This window comes from Podarcis cretensis, assembly GCF_951804945.1.
Source record: "Podarcis cretensis genome assembly, chromosome: 9".
NCBI classification, from domain to species: domain Eukaryota; kingdom Metazoa; phylum Chordata; class Lepidosauria; order Squamata; family Lacertidae; genus Podarcis; species Podarcis cretensis.
The window spans coordinates 19,483,243-19,506,927 of NC_137178.1; the positions used below are offsets into that span (position 1 = coordinate 19,483,243).

General features: G+C 39.0%; 1 protein-coding gene across 4 annotated transcripts in view; it reads left to right on the plus strand.

Moving 5' to 3' along the window:
- The window catches only part of PDLIM5 (PDZ and LIM domain 5), a 126,850-nt gene extending 103,171 nt beyond the window's left edge, over positions 1–23,679 (plus strand). For all 4 annotated transcript variants that reach the window (XM_079990792.1, XM_079990791.1, XM_079990793.1 and 1 more), the window contains 5 exons: positions 9,253–9,430; positions 14,875–15,055; positions 15,935–16,055; positions 18,792–18,907; positions 20,075–23,679. In XM_079990792.1, coding sequence (XP_079846918.1) covers positions 9,253–9,430; positions 14,875–15,055; positions 15,935–16,055; positions 18,792–18,907; positions 20,075–20,164 — 686 coding nt within the window. In that variant the 3' untranslated portion in view covers positions 20,165–23,679. The remainder of the gene's footprint in view (positions 1–9,252; positions 9,431–14,874; positions 15,056–15,934; positions 16,056–18,791; positions 18,908–20,074) is intronic.
- The last annotated feature ends 6 nt before the right edge of the window (positions 23,680–23,685 follow it).

Genomic DNA, 23,685 nt, shown 5'->3' on the forward strand with positions numbered 1-23,685 from the left:
AAATGGAAGTGCTGTTTAGTAGCAAGGATAGTACGGTTTAAATGTCTGGGGAAACCCAGACATATGGTAACCCTAGTTTTATTGTACCTGAAGGTAATGGCTTGTGAATTTTGCATTGTTAGCTACTGGTTTTTATTGTGTGTTTATCTTCATTTTGGGGGGCCTTTTGGGGGTCTGGTTGCTGCCATCATCATTCCGAACTGCATGGAATTGTCCATGCAGAAGTCTCTTGCTGTCTTGGAATGTGGGAATGTCTCTATCTCTCAGAGCCATTTCTGCCTCATTACTTAGTAGTTCTACTTTTAAGAGTCCCAGTATGGAATCCCAATTACCCCAATGGCATTATCCAGAGCTTGGGCTGGGCGATAAAGCAATATATCGTCCCAAACCAGCTTGAAGTCCTTATTGTGATATCGGGTTCATAATTTTTGATCTCACAAATCATGAGAAGGGTGGGTGGGTGGGTGTGTACACTATGCAAAAATCACATGGGGAAAACCATGAAGTCAGCCAAGACACAAATATATGAGATATAATGAGTAATGCTACTTGATGCAAAAATTAGCCAAACTAAAATAAATAGATGGGTGTAAATAGGATGTGATGGTGCTCCAAGGTGTTACTTCCTTCCCAGGTTCTATAACTGCCCTTACTTGGTGTTTGTATGTGTATGTCAGTACACATTGTGTACACTCTGAAATTATGCTGACTTTTGAGTGGCTTATGGTGCAGCAGATGAGAAGATGACCCAAGCCAACCCAGAATGCTCATTTTAATTAAGAAGCTTCACAGCCCATTTAATCTGAGCTCTTGAGAGATGAAAGGCTAGCTACTACAGCAGGAAACTAACCCTCTGAAGTTGTAACCGGGCCTCTAATGCACCTGTTCTGATTTTCATGGTGCACATTCTAGCTTTCTCAGTCATTTTAAGAAATGATAACAGCATAATCCTTCCTGTTCTGCCTTTCATCATGAGAGGATTTAAAGCTTTAACTGTATTCCACAGATTCAGCAAAATAAAATAAAATGTGGCTATTGAATGCTGTGTGCTCTTTCTCTGCTGCTAACCTGAGCCCATGATTCTTTAGGGGATCTTAAGGGACTAAAGTATCTCATACATTTACCATAATTATTTTTTTATTTAAGCAGGATAAATTCCTTCAGCTTCCATATGGGCAGGAAATAAAGAACTGCTACTGTATAAGAATGTGTTAATATTCTGCTGAAGAACCAGCATTTTGTTTTATACTAGTCTAATAGCACTATATTTCATTTCAGCAGTTGAAAATGAAATGGTGCACATTGAAGTAGTATTGTTATTTATAGATATTACATGACACTTGATCTTATATTTAAGTGAGTGCTGAACTATTTAGTCTGTTGTATTGTTGTCATGGGCAAGAGATCATCTGTCAGAGTAACTGCCTCACACATCTGACCTTACTCCCTTGTACCAATGCTTCACTATTTTTTCCAGTTCAATATTGAGTTGGCAATCAGCAGTACAATATGCTATTAATAAAATCTTGGCTGTGCCAAATATTGTCACCTTTAATTTTAAGGCTTTAAAATAGTGATATAGAAAATCAAAATAGTAATAGTAGTAATATTTCATGGAAAATGCTGTGTTTGTATATGAATAGGTGAAATGTTTTTGGGGTTTTTTGCATGCCTAAGAAGTGGTATTTCTTTATCCAGTTGAATATTTGTAAACATGTTTCTGAACATTACCATGTTCAGTTGGGGTTCAGCTCAAGCAGGCCAGTTCTGTCTCTTGTCCCCTTGCCTGGTTCTCCACCCCAACTGACATGCAATATTCTGTAACACATGTTGACTACTCAGTCCTCATTGGGGTGTGTTTTGGAGGATCACCCCATTTGGTGGTGTGGGGGTTTTTTTGTGCTTCTGAGAACATTGGTGCTTCCTAAAGCATTTCAACACCTCTATCCTGTTTCTCAGTGGCCCAGCCCCACTTGGGTTCCTGTGGCTATTATGCAGCATTGCACAGTACACATCAGGTCACCATTTTCAAATGAGGAAAATGCCTCTTTTTTTCTTGGTAATAGCTAACTAAAGGAAGCAAGTCTTCTTTTGTTTAAATGTACTTCTGGTAACGTCCTAACATTCATTGACATGCTTCATGAAAGTATGCTTTTTTCAAACACGCTTCTGTTTGTACTGCCTTTGTAAATGTGTCAGAAGGTAGCATATCATTCATCCCTCATTTGTTTGCTTAAAGTTTAATATCTATAGTGTTTCGCTTTTGAGTCACACTCTAATTCAAATAATATGAATGCATAGTTGCTCTCAGACTGTCTGAAAACTCTGTTTTTAGATATAGGTAGTAACAAGATAATAAATCTAAAAACTAGTTTTCACATTGTAATGTTAGACATATAGTGTCAATAACTTTGTGTTTCATCCAGATCCGCAATTGAAAGAGAGGGGTCATACTAACATATTTTATCCCAAATAAAATTGGATTGTTCATAGTTCTTTACAGTGTCTTTGTTATTTTTATGACCGCCATATTTTTAAAATTCTGTCACCTCCCACTTCTTTTGCTAAAACATCCTGATTGGCGGCTTCCGGAGGCGGCGCGAACGGCAATGGCGGTCCTATTCCTTTCGTGAGGAGGAAGCTCCGTGGAAACTGGGTCGTCCGCTACGGCAAAGCGGAGACCCACATCGGAAACCCACAGGCAGCAAGAGCCTGTGGTCTTGAGACTCGGCGGGCGCCAGAAGCGGCTCCCGAAACGCTGAAGGAACCCCGTAAGGGGCTCCGGAATGTGGAGGGGGTAGTGGCGCTGTGAGTCGTTTCACAATCTATGGAGTGAAGCCGCGCTGCTGCTGCCGGTGAGCGCTGACCTCTTTTCCTGGAAACTTTTGACTCGGGAAAGCAACAACCCGTGAGTAAAGACTAAGACTAATTTGAGACTAAATTATTGAATTCGGCTGAAAGCGGAGCGACGCAAAACAGGAAGTCCGTCTTCCGCTGTCACTGAACTTCAAAGCAAAGAGCTGGAGGAGTGGAGGCTTAAAAAGAATCTTTAGCCTAACTGATCTGAGCACCCACTGAACTTTTCCTTAAACAAAATAAGGACTTTAAGCATTTGATTCTCTGACTTTTATTTGTATTGTGATACCTTTCTTCTATTGGAACTACAACTTGAATGAGAAACCCAGGTGCTGGAGCTGCCTGAGCAACTTGAGCTGTCAGTTCTGCAGATCTGGCTATTGTGTATCAGAACTTGCAACAATCTGAGGGGGTTTGGACTTGTTACTTTGAAACATCAATTGAAGTACCAGTATGCACTGTCTGAAACAATGTGGCTGTTAATACTAACTCTGCTTAAAACCTGCTATTGAAGGTTCCTGGACATTAAATTTGATTTTAGTAAATTTACTAGAATTGGATTCTTCCCTTAAGACATTTCAAGCTCCCCCTAGAGGATCTGGGATTTAAAGCAGTGACATCATTTCACTTTCTTTTTCCCCGACCTCCTGTTTGACTGTTTTCCTCTGGGCCGCTGCTTTCTCATGGGAACAACTCAGCTTGACCTTGACTTTTAGATAACTCTGGAATGAGTGGCGCAAGAAGGAGGCGAAGAACTAGACAAGCAACTTTGACAACTTTAACCTCAGTCTCGCAGACACGTAGATCATCTGTACCTACTTTGCCTTCAGAGGAAAAAGCCGCTTCTCTGCCAAGGGCAGGAGAGGGAGAAACTGAACAGTTACAATTGGAAGATATGGCCTCAGGAGCAACTGCTTCTATTCTAGAGAAAATCTATGAAAAATTGGAATCTCTGGACAAGAGAGTGGAATCTCTGGACAAGAAAGCCGATGAACAAACAGCCAAAATTGATCAAAACACAGAATGTCTAAATAGATTAACTGGACAAGTATCACAGAACGCACAGGCAATTGGGCAGTTGACGGAGGCCACAGTAGAAAATCGGAAATTGGCTGAGGACACTAGTCAAAAATTAGAAAATTTAGAACAAGAGGTAAGACCACTCTGCAAACAAGTAGGTGAACATCAGACCTATCTATCTATGATAGAACTGCGGAACCGGGAGAGTAATTTAAGGATAAGGTCGATACCAGAAGTGGAAGAAGGCAACTTAGCTGAGTTTCTGACTAAAGAATTTTCCAAGTTCTGGAATTTAGAGGAAAAGGACTTTAAAATTGCGTCTGCTTTCAGGCTTGGAAGACTTGCAAAGAAAGAAAAGCCCAGAGACTGTTTGATAACATTGAGATCAAAGGAGGAAAGGGATAAGATTTTGGGCTTACATTACGAAAAGTCACTGGACATTTTGGATAGAAGAATTGAAATTTATAAAGATATCCCTAAACAACTGTTGGACCTTAGATCTGCCTACCTGGAATTGGTTAAACTGCTTAGGAGCAATTCAATTATCTTTAGGTGGGAATTTCCCCAAGGACTATCTTTTACCTTCAGAGGGAAGAAGGTTAAAATTAGAACACTGGAAGATAGAGACAAATTTCTGACCACATACGGAGAGGACCTTCAAAAAGGAATTGAACTACCCTTTGGGCCTGGAGCACCGGCGGTACCGGCACCCTTGGAACCTGAAGATTCAACGAATAATATACCACCCCTGGAAAAATAACCAGATTATTTCAGGATGTCTCTGCAACTTCTGAGCTGGAATATAAATGGCTGTAACATCCCGGAAAAAAGGAGGAAAATATTTCATATATTAAAAAAAGAACAATTGGACATTATTTGTCTGCAAGAAACTCATGTGACTAGGCTCCACAGAAAAGTGCTAATAAACAAAAGATTGGGCCAGGAATTTATATCTTCGGACAGAGTAAAGAAGAGAGGTGTGGTCATTTATGCAAAAGAGAGCCTGTCACCCAAATTCCTATTTAAAGACGAACATGGAAGAATTTTGGCAATTGAGATACAACATCAAGGAGAGAAACTTTTGATATTAGGAATCTATGCGCCAAATGAGGGGAAATCGGAATTTTATAAGAAGTTGCGTGAGACCATGCTGGATTATCTGGACTACAACAACATCATTTTGATGGGAGATATGAACAGGGTCGTATCAACCAGCATGGATAAGTCACAAAGCCAAAATGTTACAAAAGATGGCAGACTATCAAAGACCTTTTTCGAAATGACAGACAATATGGATTTGATTGATATTTGGAGAATAAAGAACCCCTTGGGAAGAGAGGGAACATTTTTCTCTGAAGCCCAACTGACCTGGACAAGAATCGACCAAATATGGATATCTAGAGGTCTGGCACCCAAGGTCAAAAAGGTGGAAATCTGCCCAAAGACCTGCTCCGACCATAATGCAGTAAAGATGGACATGACACTAATACCAACCGGCTCCTTTAGATGGAAGATGAATGACAATTTGTTTAGAGATCAGGAGATTATTAAGAAGGCCCAAAAAGCTTTAAAGGATTATTTTGAGATAAACATGAACACTACGGTGGAAAAAAGAACCATCTGGGACGCAAGCAAGGCAGTGATGAGGGGGTTCTTGATACAACAGAATGCTGTAAAGAAAAGGACACAAAATGAGAGGAAAGATAAAATTTTGGAGAAAATTAAAGAATTAGAAAAGAAGCTAAGATTAAACCCGAAGTCACAGCCGACGCTGAGAGAAATTAAACTTCATCAAGCACAATATTCTAAATTGATAAACCAGGAAATAGAGTGGAAGATTAAATTAATGAAACAAAAAACTTTTGAATCGGCGAATAAATGTGGAAAACTGCTAGCTTGGCAGTTGAAGAGGAGACAAAAATTAAATACAGTTACAAATTTAGAGATTGAAGGAAGAAACATTCAGAACCCTGTGGATATTAGAAAGTGCTTCCAGAGATATTTCAAAAAATTATATACCCAAGGGCCGCAAGATGAGATTGAGATTAAACAATTTTTGGAAAAAAATGGATTACCAAAATTGTCACAAGAAAATAGATCAATCCTGAACTGTAAAATAACACGACAAGAGATTGAACAAGCCATTCCGAATATGAAATTGGGCAAATCTCCAGGACCAGATGGGCTGACCTCCAAGTATTATAAGACACTAAAAGACTATCTGATACAACCACTGATGGAGGTTAGCAATGAAATTATGGAGGGGAGGAGGGCGCCAGATTCGTGGAAAGAAGCCTTCATCACATTGATACCAAAATCGGAAGCTGAAAAGACACAACTTAAGAACTATCGTCCCATCTCTCTTTTAAACGTGGATTACAAAATATTTGCAGACATTCTGGCAAGTAGATTTAAAAAAGTTTTAAATGAGGTAATTCATAAGGACCAGGCGGGCTTTCTCCCAGGTAGACACTTGTTTGCTAACACAAGGAACATTATTGACATTTTGGAACTTTTGCAAACAGACATAAATACAAAAGCAGTGTTAATTTTTATAGACGCGGAGAAGGCCTTTGACAATATCTCCTGGAAATTTATGAAGGGAAATTTAAAAGAAATGGGAGTGGGACGGGGTTTTGAGAATGGGATTGATGCAATATATTCAGAACAAAAGGCTAAATTGATAGTTAACAATGTGGTTACAGAAGAGTTTAAAATTGAAAAAGGAACACGACAAGGCTGTCCTATCTCCCCTTTGCTATTTATTTCGGTTCTGGAAGTGCTCCTGAATATGATTAGAGGGGACTGGTTGGTGGAAGGAATTCAGGTCGGAGCGAAACAATATAAACTCAAAGCTTTTGCAGATGACCTAGTTTTGACCCTGCAGGAGCCAGAATCTAGTACGAAAAGAGTACTACAATTGATCCAAGACTTTGGTCGGGTGGCGGGATTTAAACTAAACAAACAGAAAACCAAGGTATTGGGAAAAAATTTGACAGATACAGAGTCAGAACAGTTTCAGAGAAAGACAGAATTAAATGTGGTTAAAAAAGTAAAGTACCTAGGGGTAAATATAACAGCAAAAAATCTGAGTCTATTTAAGGATAATTATGAAAAATGTTGGTCAGAAATTAAGAGAGACTTAGATAGTTGGACAAAATTGAAACTTTCTTTGTTAGGCCGAATTGCTGCTATTAAGATGAATGTATTGCCAAAAATGTTGTTTTTGTTTCAAACACTACAGATTGTGGACAAGAGGGAGTGCTTCCGGAAGTGGCAGAGAGATATTTCTAAGTTTGTCTGGCAGGGCAAAAAGCCCAGAATTAAGTTTAAGATATTAACCGACGCGAAAGAGAGAGGGGGCTTTGCCCTGCCGGACTTAAAGTTGTATTATGAGGCCGCAGCTTTCTGCTGGCTAAAAGATTGGCTACTTCTCGAAGACACTGATGTATTGGATTTGGAAGGTTTTAACAATGCTTTTGGTTGGCATGCATACTTATGGTATGATAAGGTTAAAATCAATAAGGCCTTTAAAAACCATATTGTCAGAAAAGCAGTGTTCAATGTCTGGACAAAATATAAAGACTTATTGGAAAACAAAACTCCAAGGTGGCTATCACCTCTGGAAGCTAAGGCCCGAAAAAGACCCAATATGGAGGCCAAATGGCCAAAGTATTGGGAAATTTTAGAAAAAGATGGAGACAATTGGAAATTGCAGAGTTTGGAGAAAATGAAGGATAAAGTGCGAGACTGGTTACACTACGCTCAGATTAAAGAAGTTTTTAAAAATGACAAAAAGTTAGGGTTCCAGGTGGAGAAATCGAAATTGGAATTAGAACTGCTAGAACCTAAGACTAAGGTACTTTCAAGAATGTATAACTTGCTGTTAAAATGGAACACACAAGATGAAATGGTTAAATAGGCTATGATAAAGTGGGCACAGGACATTGGGTATAATATCATGTTCGAGGACTGGGAAAGGTTGTGGACCACTGGCTTGAACTTCACTGCATGTAATGCTTTGAAGGAAAATGTAATGAAAATGATATATAGATGGTACATGACCCCAGTTAAACTTGCTAAAATATACCATTTGTCTGATAACAAATGCTGGAAATGTAAAGGGAATGAAGGAACATTCTTTCACCTCTGGTGGACGTGCCCTAGAGTGAAGGCCTTCTGGGAAATGATATATAATGAGTTGAAAAAGGTATTTAAGTATACTTTCCCCAAGAAACCAGAGGCCTTTCTCCTGGGTATTGTCGGCCAGAGGGTGATAAAGAAGGACAGAACTTTTTTCCTGTATGCAACAACAGCAGCAAGGATACTCATCGCCAAGCACTGGAAAACTCGAGATCTACCCACACTGGAAGAATGGCAAATGCAACTGATAGACTATATGGAATTGGCTGAGATGACCGGCAGAATCCGAGACCTGGGAGAGGAGAGGGTTGAAGAAGACTGGAAGAAATTTAGGATTTATTTACAAAAATACTGTAATTTGGTTGAATGTTAAGAAGGATGCCAGACCATAAATAATTGAGCACCACTAAATTAGACGTAATTTGGATGATAAGCGAGATTGAGGAAAATATAAACCTTTTGGAGAATTATTAGATTAAATTAAATGAATGAGATTTAAGAATGTAAACAAGATGATAAATTGCTGGAAAAAGTTTTACAATGATGTAAGTGGGAGCGGGAGACGTGAGGGAGTCCAAAGAAGCTTTGAAAATATGTTTTGATACATGTCATATTGTTTATTATTTTTGCATTTTGTATTTAAAAAACCTCAATAAATATTTATAAAAAAAATAAAATAAAACATCCTGATTGGCAATAATCTGTACCTGATGAAAGTTCAATATGTTTTTAAACATTGTTTCCTTGTCTTAAGCCTGTGTATTTGCAATTAAGTACTCATAGCCATACCATTTTTGGAAACTATCCATGAGTCTAGTTTGAGCTACAACTTTTCAAGCTTTTTATTAAAGCATTAAAAAAAACTTTTTAAAGTGTGATTTTGTACATATATACTCAGAAATAAGCTCCATTGAGTTAAATGGCACTTATGACCTAAAAAAACTACTTTGTAATTATAATAGTACAGATTAATATATAGGTACACATCTATTTCATTGTCTAGTTGCTTAGCTTTGACCCAATCATTACATATGCTATGCTCAAAAGTTCTTTGAGGTTACTCATATTTATCATTGCAAGCATTGTTGTTGTTGTTTAGTCGTTTAGTCGTGTCCGACTCTTCGTGACCAGAGAACGCCAGAGAACGCCAGGCACTCCTGTCTTCCACTGCCTCCTGCAGTTTGGTCAGGCTCATAGTTTATTATAATGTTTTCCTTCCATTTTGCTTTATAGCAGCTGGAAGTGGATGGGCATCAGACAAGAGTGGAAGACCCGGAGCAACTGTGCCAAGTGAAAAAAATACAGCACCACCACCTCTGCCAACAGATGAAGACACTTTGGTTCAGATGGCAGAGCATATCCCGGCAGGAAAGCGAACTCCAATGTGTGCTCATTGCAATCAAGTAATTAGGTTTGTAATTTCCCCCCTTTTAACATGAGGTAAAGGCTTTCTAATTGTTAATCTACAAGATTTTTACACCTGAGTATTCTTAGCCCATAGACAAGACCATTCCAGGTTTTCTCTTAAAACCCCACAAACATTATAAATTATAAGTTTTACTAGCTGGTGTTTCTAGAACTCTACTTGAAACAGATTGTATATATAGATATAGTTAATGTTTGTGTAATTCATATTAGAAAAAACAAAGATACATCACTCAATAATTTGAATCTGAGAAGGAAGTAAGCATAAATATAAACTGCATATCATATACTCCCAGTAGCTATGGACACTTTTTGAAACTGTTTTTAGTGACATTGGCACAAGGAGCAGGAGACACCAGAAGTGAAACTTAAAGCAAATAAGTATTCATTGCAATCAGACCCAGAAGGTAAACAAGGTGAAAAGCAAATAGCAGGTGATATGGAAATAAAACTAGAAATATGCAGTAGCAAATATTTCTTTGAAGGCCAGAACAGGTAAAAGAAAACTAAACAATACCGCCTCTATCAAACTTAAATGGCAATTAAGCAAACAATTGAATCATTGCTAGAACTATGCTTACACAAGCTCCTTAGGAGTTTGACTGCTTCTCACAAGTCGTCTTCAAGTTCAACCCATGTAATAACAATGATTGACAGCCTGCAGGTTGCGCTCCAGCACTGCCTTCTGTAACAACCTTGTCAGTGACAGGTATCCCAAATCCCCAAGGCAGGTTACAGAGCTATTATTGTCTGCCTGGATTAGTCAATTCACACTGGAACTCTTAACTGTGGCCAGTCATCAAGTAAATGATGAAACCGTAGGGGTGTCAAGGAAAATGATTACTCCACCCCTTCATATGACTTAGTTGAGCTGGCTCTTGTACATTAAATGGAATTGAGACTTTCATGATTCCATAAGGAAAATTACGAGGAGACAAGCAATAACCGTACCTTGCCCCCACTCTGAGAACTCTGGGCCAACCCAAGGAGGATCCATGAAGTCCTGCATTTGGATCACCAGTTCTCCATGATCAGTTGTATCAGAGAGCATAGAAAAACGTAGGAGGATCAACAAAGCATAATTAATGCTCACAATATCTAGGCTGGGAATTATAAAAAGTATTGCATGGGTATGGATCCAATGTGTAATTGATGCCCACAGTATCTGCAGGCAAATTATCCCAGTGCTTTATTCAGGAAATGAAAGGAAGCAGAAAACACCAGATGAGAAGGATATGCACTGAAGCCATCTGACAATACCTTAATCAATATATCATGTTCTCCGTACACTCTTGCACTACAGTGGTTTGGGAAACTTGTGATAGCCTTCAGGGTTGAGGTTTTAGCATAATTACAGTTCATGCCCTTTGGGGCAGTATTACCTATGAAAAGGTAAGCGCTGGATCAAGTGACATTCCACAGCACACCTGTTTTGCAGCCAAACTGCATTGTAGACTTGGTTACTTTACACTGAGACATAAAATAACCATGAAATGCCAGCTCCCAAAATTTAAGAGAGGCCACCTCATAACTTTTTAATTTCTTTTCTTAATTATTGATCAAGTTATCATCTAGTCATCCTAGATACTTTCCTGGGCCTACTTTTTAAAAAAAAATCCTTCTTTTTGCATTGAAACCTAAGACAGATGACAAATTCAACGTAGCGCCGTGGCGATCGCTCTGTCAGTGCAAGCATTTCAGCTTCCCAGACAAAACAATATCCCCTTTCCTCACCCTGTGTGCTCTTCCATGGGTTCAGCCAGCCACCCCAGAGCCAGGTTTGGCAGGGTGCACTGCAGGGGGAGGGGGGAGGCCTATTGCATATGTACAAATCTACAAAATATTTGTAATGTGGATCTGATGGGGTGTTCTTTGACAGTACTCAAGTACTCATGCAGCATGGCATGTCTTTGAATGTCAGAATAACTAAGTTAGCTATCACTTTCAAATCCATATTTTTATTAATGTGTTTTTGTGTAGTTTACATGCAATGGGATTATTTTAAAGGTCTTTCATTCTAAAACAAAGTTATCATAGGCTTTGTCAGCTGCTAAAAAAGAGTGGGGGGGAATCCCCCAAGATAAATAAGGAGTTCATAGAATCATAGAGTTGGAAGAGACCACAAGGGCCATCGAGTCCAACCCCCTGCCAAGCAAGAAACACCATCAGAGCACTCCTGACATATAGTTGTCAAGCCTCTGCTTAAAGACCTCCAAAGAAGGAGACTCCACCACACTCCTTGGCAGCAAATTCCACTGTCGAACAGCTCTTACTGTCAGGAAGTTCTTCCTAATGTTTAGGTGGAATCTTCTTTCTTGTAGTTTGGAACCATTGCTCCGTGTCCGCTTCTCTGGAGCAGCAGAAAACAACCTTTCTCCCTCCTCTATGTGGAGGTCGTTTTGAAGTGTGATCCCTTCCTCTGGGGTGTTAGCCACCCCTCCCAGTTTGGTGTCATCTGCAAATTTGATCAGGATGCCCTTGAGTCCATCATCCAAGTCGTTGATAAAGATGTTGAATAAGACCAGGCCCAAGACAGAACCCTGTGGCACCCCACTAGTCACTCTTCTCCAGGATGAAGAGGAACCATTGATGAGCACCCTTTGGGTCCGGTCAGTCAGCCAGTTACAAATCCACTGAGTGGTAGCATAGTCAAGTCCACATTTTACCAGCTTCTTTACAAGAATATCATGAGGCACCTTGTCAAATGCCTTGCTGAAATCAAGGTAGGCTACATCCACTGTGTTCCCTTCATCTACCAGGCTTGTAATTCTGTCAAAAAATGAGATCAGGTTAGTCTGACATGACTTATTTTTCAGAAATCCATGCTGACTATTGGTGATCACAGTATTCCTTTCTAGGTGCTCACAGACTGTTTGCTTAATGATCTGCTCCAGAATCTTCCCTGACACAGTGTTGCCTGACACAGGAAATGAAAAAGCAATGCAGTATAAAAATGTGGTTTTTATTTTTATATTATCTTCATTTAACGCAAAGAAATCAGGCCAGAGTTGTTGCCTTTTGGTTACCAGAACAGAGCAAACAGTGACACTAACTTGATACACTCCAGCAATCTTTTTCCATCATTGCCCTTTCAGTTACTGTTTGAACAATACAAATCGAAGAAAGTGCTCACATTGGATGTGGAAACACTGGATATGGAAATATTGGATATTTTCATCCATGGGGGAACACATCTGTGTCTCAAAAGTCTGAAAGTAATACTAGTTCTGAGTATCTGACCACAACTATAGTAACAGAAAGCAATTTGAGTGCAGGAAGCAATCAGTGAAGCAGGCTTAAACTTCATCCAAACTGTTGTTATTCATTAATAAATGGAGACTACAAGGCATGTCCTATAAATGATTACAGTTCTACTCCTAGGGAAACATTTGAAGGACTTAGCATGGATCTTAAGCGTGTACACGCAGATGTAAGTTCTATTGATACTTCAAAGTGGTACAATGGACGGGGGAGAGACTGAAATTAGTACATTAACTGACAGCCAGTACTTAACACTTATGTTTTCTTGGCCCGTGTTGCAATTCACTTTATGTTATTCAGAGCATGAGTATTAAATTCTGGATCAGTGAAAGTAATGTTATAATCACTTTGTGGTCTTTTCTTGGTGTGATTCCATGCATTAAACATGTCACTTTTAACTGCAGAAATCATGAATAACTTCTGAATATAGGGAGATACTGGAAGAAAACAGTTGCTTCCCCACCCCTCTTAAATTGGGACTTTTGTACTGCTTTAAGCGGTTCACTTTGCAATGTCAAAACTGTAAAATCACAGCAGAAAACTTAAATATAACAAGTATGAAAAAACTGCTTGCTAAATGTAACAGGTGGTGTAAAAACACTTCCTCCCTTCCTACTTCATTAGCATCCAAGTCTATCATTTTAGAGCAGACAATTGGAAACTTGATTCCACCTGGGGCCAGAAGGACCTCTTCTGTGTTCCTAATGAGTCTGGTAAATTAGCCTTTGCTGACACAGTGAGAAGGGAGCACTTTGTTGTACATAAGGACTTGTATTGTTTGATCGCTACATAACTGAAAGGGCATTGATGTAAAAAGGTGCTTGTACAGAGGTTGGAGGGTATCGGGTTAGGTCAGTATTTGCACTGTTCAGGTAATCACATGGCAGCAGGGGGTGTCTATAGAATTCTGGACTGTCCTCTTAAAGCTGCATGGAGAACTGTAAATAATAAATAAAACCCTTTGCAATAAGTTCTAAAGTCGCCAACAGGCCGTAGAAAGACAAAAATCAATTTTCTAAATGAAATAGCATGTCCTCTTTTTCTAGATGTTTGAATGGTTGTGCAAACATGCAGCAGGAATTCTAGATCTGGTTGGTATTTAAAAGATAGCTTCCATTCTTTGGCAGAGGAAACCGGTTAAGCCAAAGACTTGTCAATAAATTTGATGCTGAAGTTGATGAAAAGGGGCTGCATACCACACACAGGACTGTTTCAAGAGTTTTCCATCGGATGGGCTGACTTCTCACGTGCATCCAGGAAATGAGTCTGAAATTTAGCTTTCATCTTCTTCCAAAATTACATTTATTCTCATTTTAGAAATGAGTATTAATTCTGTTTCAAGGTAAAGGGATAATAAAATGCCCGGAGCTGTTTCATATTTGTTTAAAAGTTAGTTTTACTTTCAACATTGCTTTACTTCACTTTTGAATCTTCAGTCGTTTACATTTTCAAATTGACCCTGGTTTCATGTGCCTTTAATAATGGCATCTCCAGTGTGGTGCCCTCAGATACCCACTCACCCCCCTCGGTGCACACCAAGGTGTTTGTTGGGGGACGATGTCTGTTTCTCAGGAGTTTTGCCTGTTTCTTTTTCTCACAAAAGGTTGGCCATCCCTGCTGCATTATGCTTGCCCTTTTCACCAAACCGCTTATAATAATAATAATAATAATAATAATAATAATAATAATAATAATTTAATTTATTATTTATACCCTGCCTATCTGGCTGGGTTTTCCCAGCCACTCTGGGCGGGTTTTCCAACAAAATATTAAAATACAATTCCGTCAGACATTAAAAGCTTCCCTAAATAGGGCTGCCTTTAGATGTCTTCCAACATTCCATTCCAACTTCTTCAGTTTTTAATTTCTTCAACAGTCTTGTCTTTTAAGAGATGCTAATTCAACACCTTTCCCTTGAAAAATGGATCATACCAGGGCAAGCATTCTTAGCAGAGTTAAATCTAACTTATTAAAACCTTTAAACTAGCTGTTGAAAATAATGTAATTACATTCCATTGTACCTTTTCATTCTCTCAGTATATATATATTTTTTATAAATCAGCTTTGCTTTTAAGGTGTGTTATCGGCATGTTCTTAACATGAAAATTGTCCACGTTTCCCTGCTTCTAATTGCATAGCATTTGATTATTTTGTTTCTGTTCAAAACAGAGGGCCTTTCCTGGTGGCCTTGGGGAAATCGTGGCACCCAGAGGAGTTTAATTGTGCACACTGCAAAACTTCCATGGCTTACATTGGCTTTGTGGAAGAAAAGGGAGCTCTTTACTGTGAGGGCTGCTATGAGAAGTTCCTTGCCCCTGAATGTGCCCGATGCCAGAGGAAGATACTTGGGGTAAGTAATAAAGTTGTCATGTTAAAGTTTTGGGCTAGATGTTGGAATCCATAACGCTAGGTCAATTCAGAAGTATTGGGACATATGCAGACCTAACTGTGGAACCTGGTAACCACCTTTAAAAGACTGAATTGCAGAAAGTCAGGAAACTCCTTCTATTGTACCTTATCCAGGGTTAAATAATACACTGGCAGTAGAAAGACTTTTTATCATGTCCCTGATTACATTTAAGTTCAGAAAAGAATGGTGGCTCCCAGCAGAATAAATGATAATAATAATAATAAAGCGATAAAACATTCCCTAAACAGGGCTGCCTTCAGATGTCTTCTAAAAGATAGTATTCTAAAAGACTTGGCATGTGATGGGAGGGCATTCCACAGCCCTTCATCCAAAGATCACAACATAAAGATAAAAAAAAATGAGAACACAAAATACATAACACAGAAACAAACGAATATGTCTCTATGAAGCCTTTACTAGTAACCTGTGAAATTTGTAATCATAATACCCCAGGTGGCGTTCTGCCTGAGATACTTGTAAAAAAATAAGCACCTGCTACCTAAAACATTTAGGTATGAAATTTATTCAGGGCAGAAAAAATTGTTCAAATTATATGTTCAGATTCATAGGCATGGGGCGACCTGAACTCACTCGTCTCTTGCTCCCTTGTTATGATTCTCAGCCTACGAACGGCAGTAACTTCAGAAAATCTGATTCAAGATCTACATTCCTCAGTGCTTTCTCCAGTTTCTTTCCTTCTTTCCTTTTTTCTTGTAAGAAAAAAGGGTTTCTTCATGGTCAAGAGAACAGCAATCCATCTCATTCCAGTCCTATAGTGATCAACATGGTGGTGGTGTTTTTTGTCTCTCCTGCATCTAGGAAGTAATAAATGCCTTGAAACAAACCTGGCATGTTTCCTGCTTTGTTTGTGTGGCTTGTCACAAGCCCATACGCAACAATGTTTTCCATTTGGAGGATGGTGATCCCTACTGTGAGACAGGTGAGCATTTTACTTGACTCAGTATGTTTGTGTTAGTTACACCGGCATCATGTTTTTCCGCTACAAAATAAGACCCATCCCTTGCTGTTACCAGTACATCAAACTTTTACAGATGGAGCTTCTCTAGTTTGTCTTGTTTGTTTAAACCAGGGTTCCTCAACTTCGGCCCTCCAGATGTTTTGAGACTACAATTCCCAGCATCCCTGACCACTGGTCCTGCTAGCTAGGGATCATGGGAGTTGTAGACCAAAACATCTGGAGGGCCGAAGTTGAGGTAGCCTGATTTAAAGAAACAATTTATATACTGCTTAACTCCAATTGCCTCTAAGCAGTGTCTTTAAAAGACAATAGATTTAAAGGGTAAAAATCAGTTAAAACTATAAAATCAGATTTAAGTAAATTTGGAGTCCCTGATTGGGTAGAAAAAGTGTGGGGAAAATGGCACTTGGTTCATTTCTGTCATTATTTTGATTATCTATATAGGGTTAGATCCAAAGGTTTCTTTCCTGTAATGGAAGAGCTCTTTTTCTGATGGAGAAAGGGAAATAAGCAGTTGGTATTTTTCAGCTGTTTTTATTTACCTCTTACAGAAAACTGTACTTCATTAACCTGGACCTTGGTCATTAGTAACTGCTTAAGATGCTAGTGAGAATACTTAAGCAAGAATCCCAAAGTAACATGTTCACACATGTCTGAATTGGAATGTGTTTTGCAAAACTTCCTTCGATGGCAAACGATTTTGTTTTCCTTTGTGTTCTCTCGCTCTCTCTTGCTCTCCTTTGTTCTTTTAATAGTTCCCCTATTTTTATCATTAAAAATGCAAAAATTTAGAATTAAAAATCACAATTGTTTGCTTTTCCTGTGTTTTTGAGTGGGTTAGTGGTAAGCTATTTCCCCCTCAACAAGACATAGGATTGGCAAAACCAAGGAACTGTCTTTTTGGCACAGGATAACACATTGCTGTGTGAACCCAAGGTATGCCTCAAACTTGACGGCAGTTAAGAGTAGATGGCAGTGTAAACCCTGGGAACCAAGCTCAGTTGCATTGAGTGGAAGTAGTGAAGCTGCAATATAGAAAGAATAGTTAGAAGTCTAAGCTTAAGGCACCAGTTTTGCACCCAGCAAGCCTTCAAGCTAGATTTCTCTGTGGAATCAGAGACTGGAAATTAGATGAACAAGCTTCAATACAGGACATCACTGACTTGTCCTTTGTAAATTTTCTGTGCACAGATTACTTCAGGCTGCTGTTACCATGGTTAACGTAACAGGAGAAAAATCTTAGACTGTGTGTCTGGGGTTGAAAGAGAAAGAAAACAGAAGCTTTTCAATCTGCCCTGGCTACTGTTTTCTGTCTTCTGTAGAAAAGCTTGTAAACCTCTTGAAACTGTAAACAGCAGCCAAGTTAAATAGGCGTTCACCCATTCTCAATATGATACTGTGAAATGGAGAGGACTTTTTCAGGTTTAAAATGAGCTCTTTTTGAGTAGTAAGTTATACCAAACTTAGTAAACCCTTTAAGTTGTAGAAGTAGCATCCATATGATCTTAGGGAACTGAGTTGGTCACTGGGAGAAGGGCAATGAGAGTTATAGCCATATGCTGAGATTGCTTTTGTTGCAGGAATGTATTGTGTTGGATTCCTTGGAGAAAAACGGAAAAAGGGTTTCCTTGCTGTCTGTTTCTGATTTGCTTATATTGATTCCATTTTTATTATTTATTTTACTGTATTTTTGATTATGTGAGATGCTTTGACAGTTCTCACAAATGGAAGGGAGGTATATGAATTTCCTAATGAATAAATAAAAATGGTTCTGGCAAATAAAGAGACAGTGTGGTGTAGTGGTGAGGGTGTTGGACTAGGAGACCAAGGTTCAAATCCCCACTTGGCCATGAAGCTTCCTGGGTGACCTTGGGGCAGACACGCAGCCTCTCAGCCTAACCTACCTCATAGGGTTGTTGTAAGGATTGAAGGGGGAATCATGTACACCACCTTGAGTTCTTTGAAGAAATGGGTGGGATATAGATGAAAGAAAGAAAGAAAGAAAGAAAGAAAGAAAGAAAGAAAGAAAGAAAGAAAGAAAGAAAAGTATTGCAATGCCACAATTTTTAAAATTTCATTTTTCTGATGTGTCTCTCTTCAGTTAAGGAAAAACCATAGGGTGATAATCCAACTTAAGTAGTACAAAGAGGAGACCCACTGAAAACAGGAAATACCCATTGGTTTCAGTTTCTCTACTCCAGGCTTGACCAATGTTAAGTTGTGGGTGAACATATCAGACGACACAGCGATTCTTCAAACAGCTCTTGTTTATTCAGAGGCCAGAACAGAACTGAACTGAAGGGCTCAGTCAGCCTGCTTATATAGAGCTCCAGTACAATGTTACTGTAGCAACTTTCTAAAACTATCCAATCACTGAACGTCACTTTCGATCCTTCATTTGCATAAAAACTATCCAATCACTGAACGTTACTTTTGATCCTTCATTTGCATAACTATCTACAGTATCCCCCTGCTGGCCCAGGGTGAGAACTTCAGTACATAACAACCAACATTGAGTGTCGCTTATGTAGTGGTGGAATGCCAAAGGGAAAGGGGATCATGTTCTCAATTTTTAAATCTTCCCATACCTTACCTATGGCGTGTGATTTGAGCACTTATGTGCTTACCGTGACATTTATTCAGATTTAGTGTTTGTTGCAAGTTGTTCAGTGGCCATGTTTGTGTCTGCCTGCACAGATTACTACGGACTCTTTGGGACCATGTGCCATGGCTGTGAATTCCCCATTGAAGCTGGGGACAGGTTCCTGGAAGCCTTGGGCCACACTTGGCATGATACCTGCTTTGTGTGCTCAGTAAGTATAAAAACTTAGTTATCAATGGCAGCAATGCTATTGCTAGCCTGAATAAGATAGGAGTAACTTCTGAAATGCTCTTTTAATAGTGTTATCTTGTATGCGTTATGGATAATTCATAATTGTTTGGAGAGCACTTTGCTATTGTGTAAAGCTGGCCTTTTTTGTTTTTTTGCTCCTTAAATATATATTTGATGTGAATTTGTTTGACACTGTTTTCTTAAAACCCTTTAATCATTCAGATTTGTTCCCATCAGTTGCCAAACATACAAGTTTGTAGTCTTCTGTTTGAAGGGCTGTAGTTCAGTTGTAGAGCAGATTATCTGCATGCAGATGCTTCCTAGATTAATGGTTCCCTAGATGGGCTTAAACCATGGAGATTCAATTCCCAACTCAACTATAAAGCTCACTGGGTGCCCTTGAGTCCAGTCACTATCTCTATGTTCATAGAGAACATAGGAGGATAAAAAAGGGAAGCAGGAGCCCATTTACATATTTCCTTGGGAAAAGAGCAGTACAAAAATACAAGTTGTATCCAACCCATTGTGAGCACAAGCTAGTGGCATTCGCCACCCCATCCTTCCCACTGTAGCTCCTGGTTGTCCCAGAAAACCTCTCCTGAGGCTGACCTTCCTAGGTGAAAGGTTATTGGTGGCTTCTAACAACAATAGAACATTCAGCCATCACTGCATCAAATCAGTTCAATAGTGAATTCATTTTTCAAGTATGGAACTTTGCTGAGGCAAGACAGCCACACACACATGAGAGAGACGCATCAGCAGCCTTGTGGGGGAAACCCGGTGTTTACAAAAAGTAGGCTTAAGGGGAAAAGCATCCTAAGGTAGGGGACCCAAAAACAGTTTAGTAGAAGACTGAGCATCTTCAGTAGCCAAGGAATGCTGGTTTGGGTTAAATGGGAGGATAAAGAAATGGACACCCATAAAGAGAGCATGACTGGCTAGAGCCCTGAACAGGAGCACTCTACACCACAACATTTTGTTGCAGATTCCACTTGTATTTTATTCATGTTAAAAGCAAAACAAAAAACTCCAGACTAGTTTGTTTAGAATTCAGCGTGATGAGCACCTAAAACACCTACATTGCTATTAACCAATGTGCTAATTTTTGAAACGAGAAACATTTCTGCCTTTTTAAATTTCATTTCAGGTGTGCTGTGAGAGTTTGGAAGGCCACACTTTTTTCTCCAAGAAGGACAAGCCCCTTTGCAAGAAACATGCCCACTCTGTGAACATCTGAAGCTCTGGGGGTTGCTGAATAATAGATATTGACAGGGAAATAAAGTTCCTGGGTTTTGGTTTTCAGTAGGCTTACTGAAGTATTTATCTAGACTTTTTAACTGTAGAAGCGGAGATTGGGGTGGGGAAGGAATAAAGCTTATGACTGTTTCATGTAATACAACAAGGAGCATTTAGAGCCCCGCAGATGTTGCTGGACTCAAATTCTCATCATCCCTGACCATTGGCCACGTTAGCTGAGATTGATGGAAATTGGAACCCAAGTATGTATGTTGTGTTATTATATAGCGATTTTATGTTGTAACCGCCCTGAGAGTATAGGGTGGCATACAAATTTAATAAATAATAAAATAATAATAAGAGCAGGGGAGGGGGCCACAGGTTCCCCACCCCAGCTTTAAAATGACTTAGAGTAGTAATGTCAGACAAATGAAGATGGACACTCTCTCTTAGTGAGAGCAAATCTTTGGGACTTTGTGGGATGGGCTGTTTCGTTTTTCTTTTTAAGAAAGGGCGATATTGTTTCAATCACACATTTTGTAGCTCAGCTTGCATTTGTATTTAAGTGCCACTAGTGGTAAACTAAAGGTGGGTTTGTTGCTGCTTCTTAGGTAGGAGAGAGAGGGAGGAGGGCCAATTTTAGATCATGAATCAGTTTAACTGGTATGTATCATATGCATTTCAGAAATATAACCAAGAACATGAAACTGTTTGGCACAAAAGGGAGTATTCATTATTGTAGGTAATTAGGAAATTTGAAACTAAGCAGTGTTAAGCCAATTCTTTTAGCTCCCACATTGTATAAATATTTGCCTTTTTGCATTCATTTTCTCCCTTAAAAGATGTGGGGGAAAGAGTTAACATGTTATTAACCAATTAATGAGACACTTGGCCATGCAGAGTATAATTTGTATGAGTGCAGATGAAGAACATGCAACTTACCTGCTCTTAAAATGTCATAAATGTTTCTAGAAAATGACTGATGAATATTGGGGAGGGGTAAGTCTGATTTGGGTTACGTAAGATCACATCTTATACTTTCTTGTATATAATTTTACTTTATTGTGTGCACATATTTATTTATTGTGTGCACTTCTTTGGTGTAACAGAAAAGGGAAGGGTGAAGGATGAAAAAATGTCAGCTTTCTTAGATGCAATACTCTCACTGCACTAGTAAATCAAATAAAAATTAACATAATATTTTGTGGTGTTAGGACATTGTGAATGATATAGATTTACCATTTTAACACAGGTGCTTGCTTGCTTGCCATAATTTGTAAATAGATACATGAATTAGTTGACGTTCTTTCTACACATGTCAATCCCTCTGGTTTCTCCAGAGTTAGGAAGATGATTTTGTAATGAAATGCAAGGCAAAGTATTTATCACTTTGAAAGTGGAAAGAAGGGAAATAATTTTTACTGTAATGCAAAAGTAGCGCCATCCAGATGTTTTTAGACTGCAGTTCCCATCATTCTCACATTTGGGATAGCTGGCTGGAGCTGATAGGTGTTTGAGTCCAACAACTTCGGGAAGATTACAAGTTCCCATACCTGTTTTTAAAGCATATCCTACTATAAGAGGAGCTGGGAAATTCCAATAAGGGCAAACAATTAGTCTGCAACCTCTGGGTAACTGTTAAGTCATCCAAACAAGACTAATAAGTGTGTGATTATGCACATACATTTTATGTGTTCCATTGAAAGAATAAGTTGGCTTCTGTGGAATCTACATAGAAGATTAATGGGCCACGCTACCAAACTGGGGTGTGTGATTTTTTTAATTAAAGTAAAAGTAAATCAATCCTTTGCAGCTGATCATAGGAGCCAGTTTAGCTGTGCTTGCCTTGGTTTTCAGTCACTTCTGAAGAATGACTACAAAACAAAGAACTGTTGCTTTGAATTATGAAATGCTGTGTCACATTGTGTGACTTCACAGACTGGACTGTGGGGCATGAAATATTCCACTTCCAGCTTTATTCACTCCAGTGAAGTGGTATATAAAGTTTATGTATTCTAGCTTTTAAACTTCAGAAGCATAGAATGAATGTGGTTTTTAAGCTATTTGGCCAATGTTGACTTGTAAATGGCCACATGCCAGTTTATACTTGCACACCTGGCTTCCACTCCCCCAGTCAAAAATGGTGACTCATGATTCTCTCAGCTACATGTTAGGCTATGTTGTTGTGCCATGGCAAATCCTGCTCAGTGTTCCATACCCTGGAAGCACGCATGTTGCAGATTATCACATAGGATGAGAAAATAGAATCCCCTGTTTTGATTCATGTGCACATTATTGATTGTTCTGTCCTTGCTACATGGCAGGACAGTTTAGCTGGCTGGACCAAGTGGCTGCATACCCCACCTGGTTAATAGTTGTTTGCGTTAAACTGGTTTCTGTTATAAACAAATAGAAACAAAGGGTTATAGCCAACATTAGTTGTACTGAGCTCAGGCCCACTGAAATAAAAAGACATGACTAACAGGTTCTTGCATTGTGGGGTCCCTTCCAACTTATTCCAGTAGGTCTGTTCTAGAACTTAAGTTGGATACAGTCCTTAAAGCATGGTTCATTATTAACTTGGGATCTAGTAAGCTCTGCCAAGCACTTATGACCACCCAAAAATATAAATATACTCAAGAGACAAGTAAAGTCCATGGGAATTTAAGTTATATTTCCTACCATACTTTTAATAGCAGTGACCAAGGTTTTTGGAGTGCACTTTAATTCAGTATCTCTAAACTCTTTTAGATGTGTCGTTTTCTTTATTCTCTACACATATATGATGTGGCAAAGTTCACGACCTGGCAATTGGCTGGGAAACTTACAAGTTGAAAAATAATATTCAAAATGGCTTAGTGGACAATGCCAAGAATTTATCAAGCAGTTCCACCAAGTGGTAGTCTCCAAATGTACCAGCAGCTATTAACAACAACAACAACAACAACAACAACAACAACAACAACAACAACAACAACAACATAGTAAAATAACAGAGAGAAGGACATTTGTATGCAAGTTTAGGAGCAATTCACTTAGAAAATAGCTTGTTCAGAAGGCAGAGCTGAAACCCAAACTGTTTATGAGCATCAGGCATTAAGTAAAGTAAAATCTTAGCTGCACTAAAACATTTTTGCATATTGTAATAAGCCAGTACACAGTTATCTGCAAACAGAATATTTAAAGTTCCAGTAGTAAGAGGGCTAAAGCAAAATCTGGGACTAGTTGCACTTTGGTCTTCTTCAGTATTTCTCAGAAGTGGGGGAGTGATGACATTCAGAACCAAGACGGACAGAAACAGCTCTTGGATTTCCCAGATCATTGTGTTCAGCTTTGTTCTGCTCCAGTCAATGGATTCTGGTGATATGAATGTTATGTTATGCTTTGCTTTGTTGCTTCTCTCTCTCGTTTTTTCTCTTTTTTAAACATCTTGTCTAAATCCAGTTGTCTTTGGATCCAGTTGTTACAAAAAACCAAAGTCAGCAACATGATAAATAAAAAAGGCATGAAATTACAGTGTAT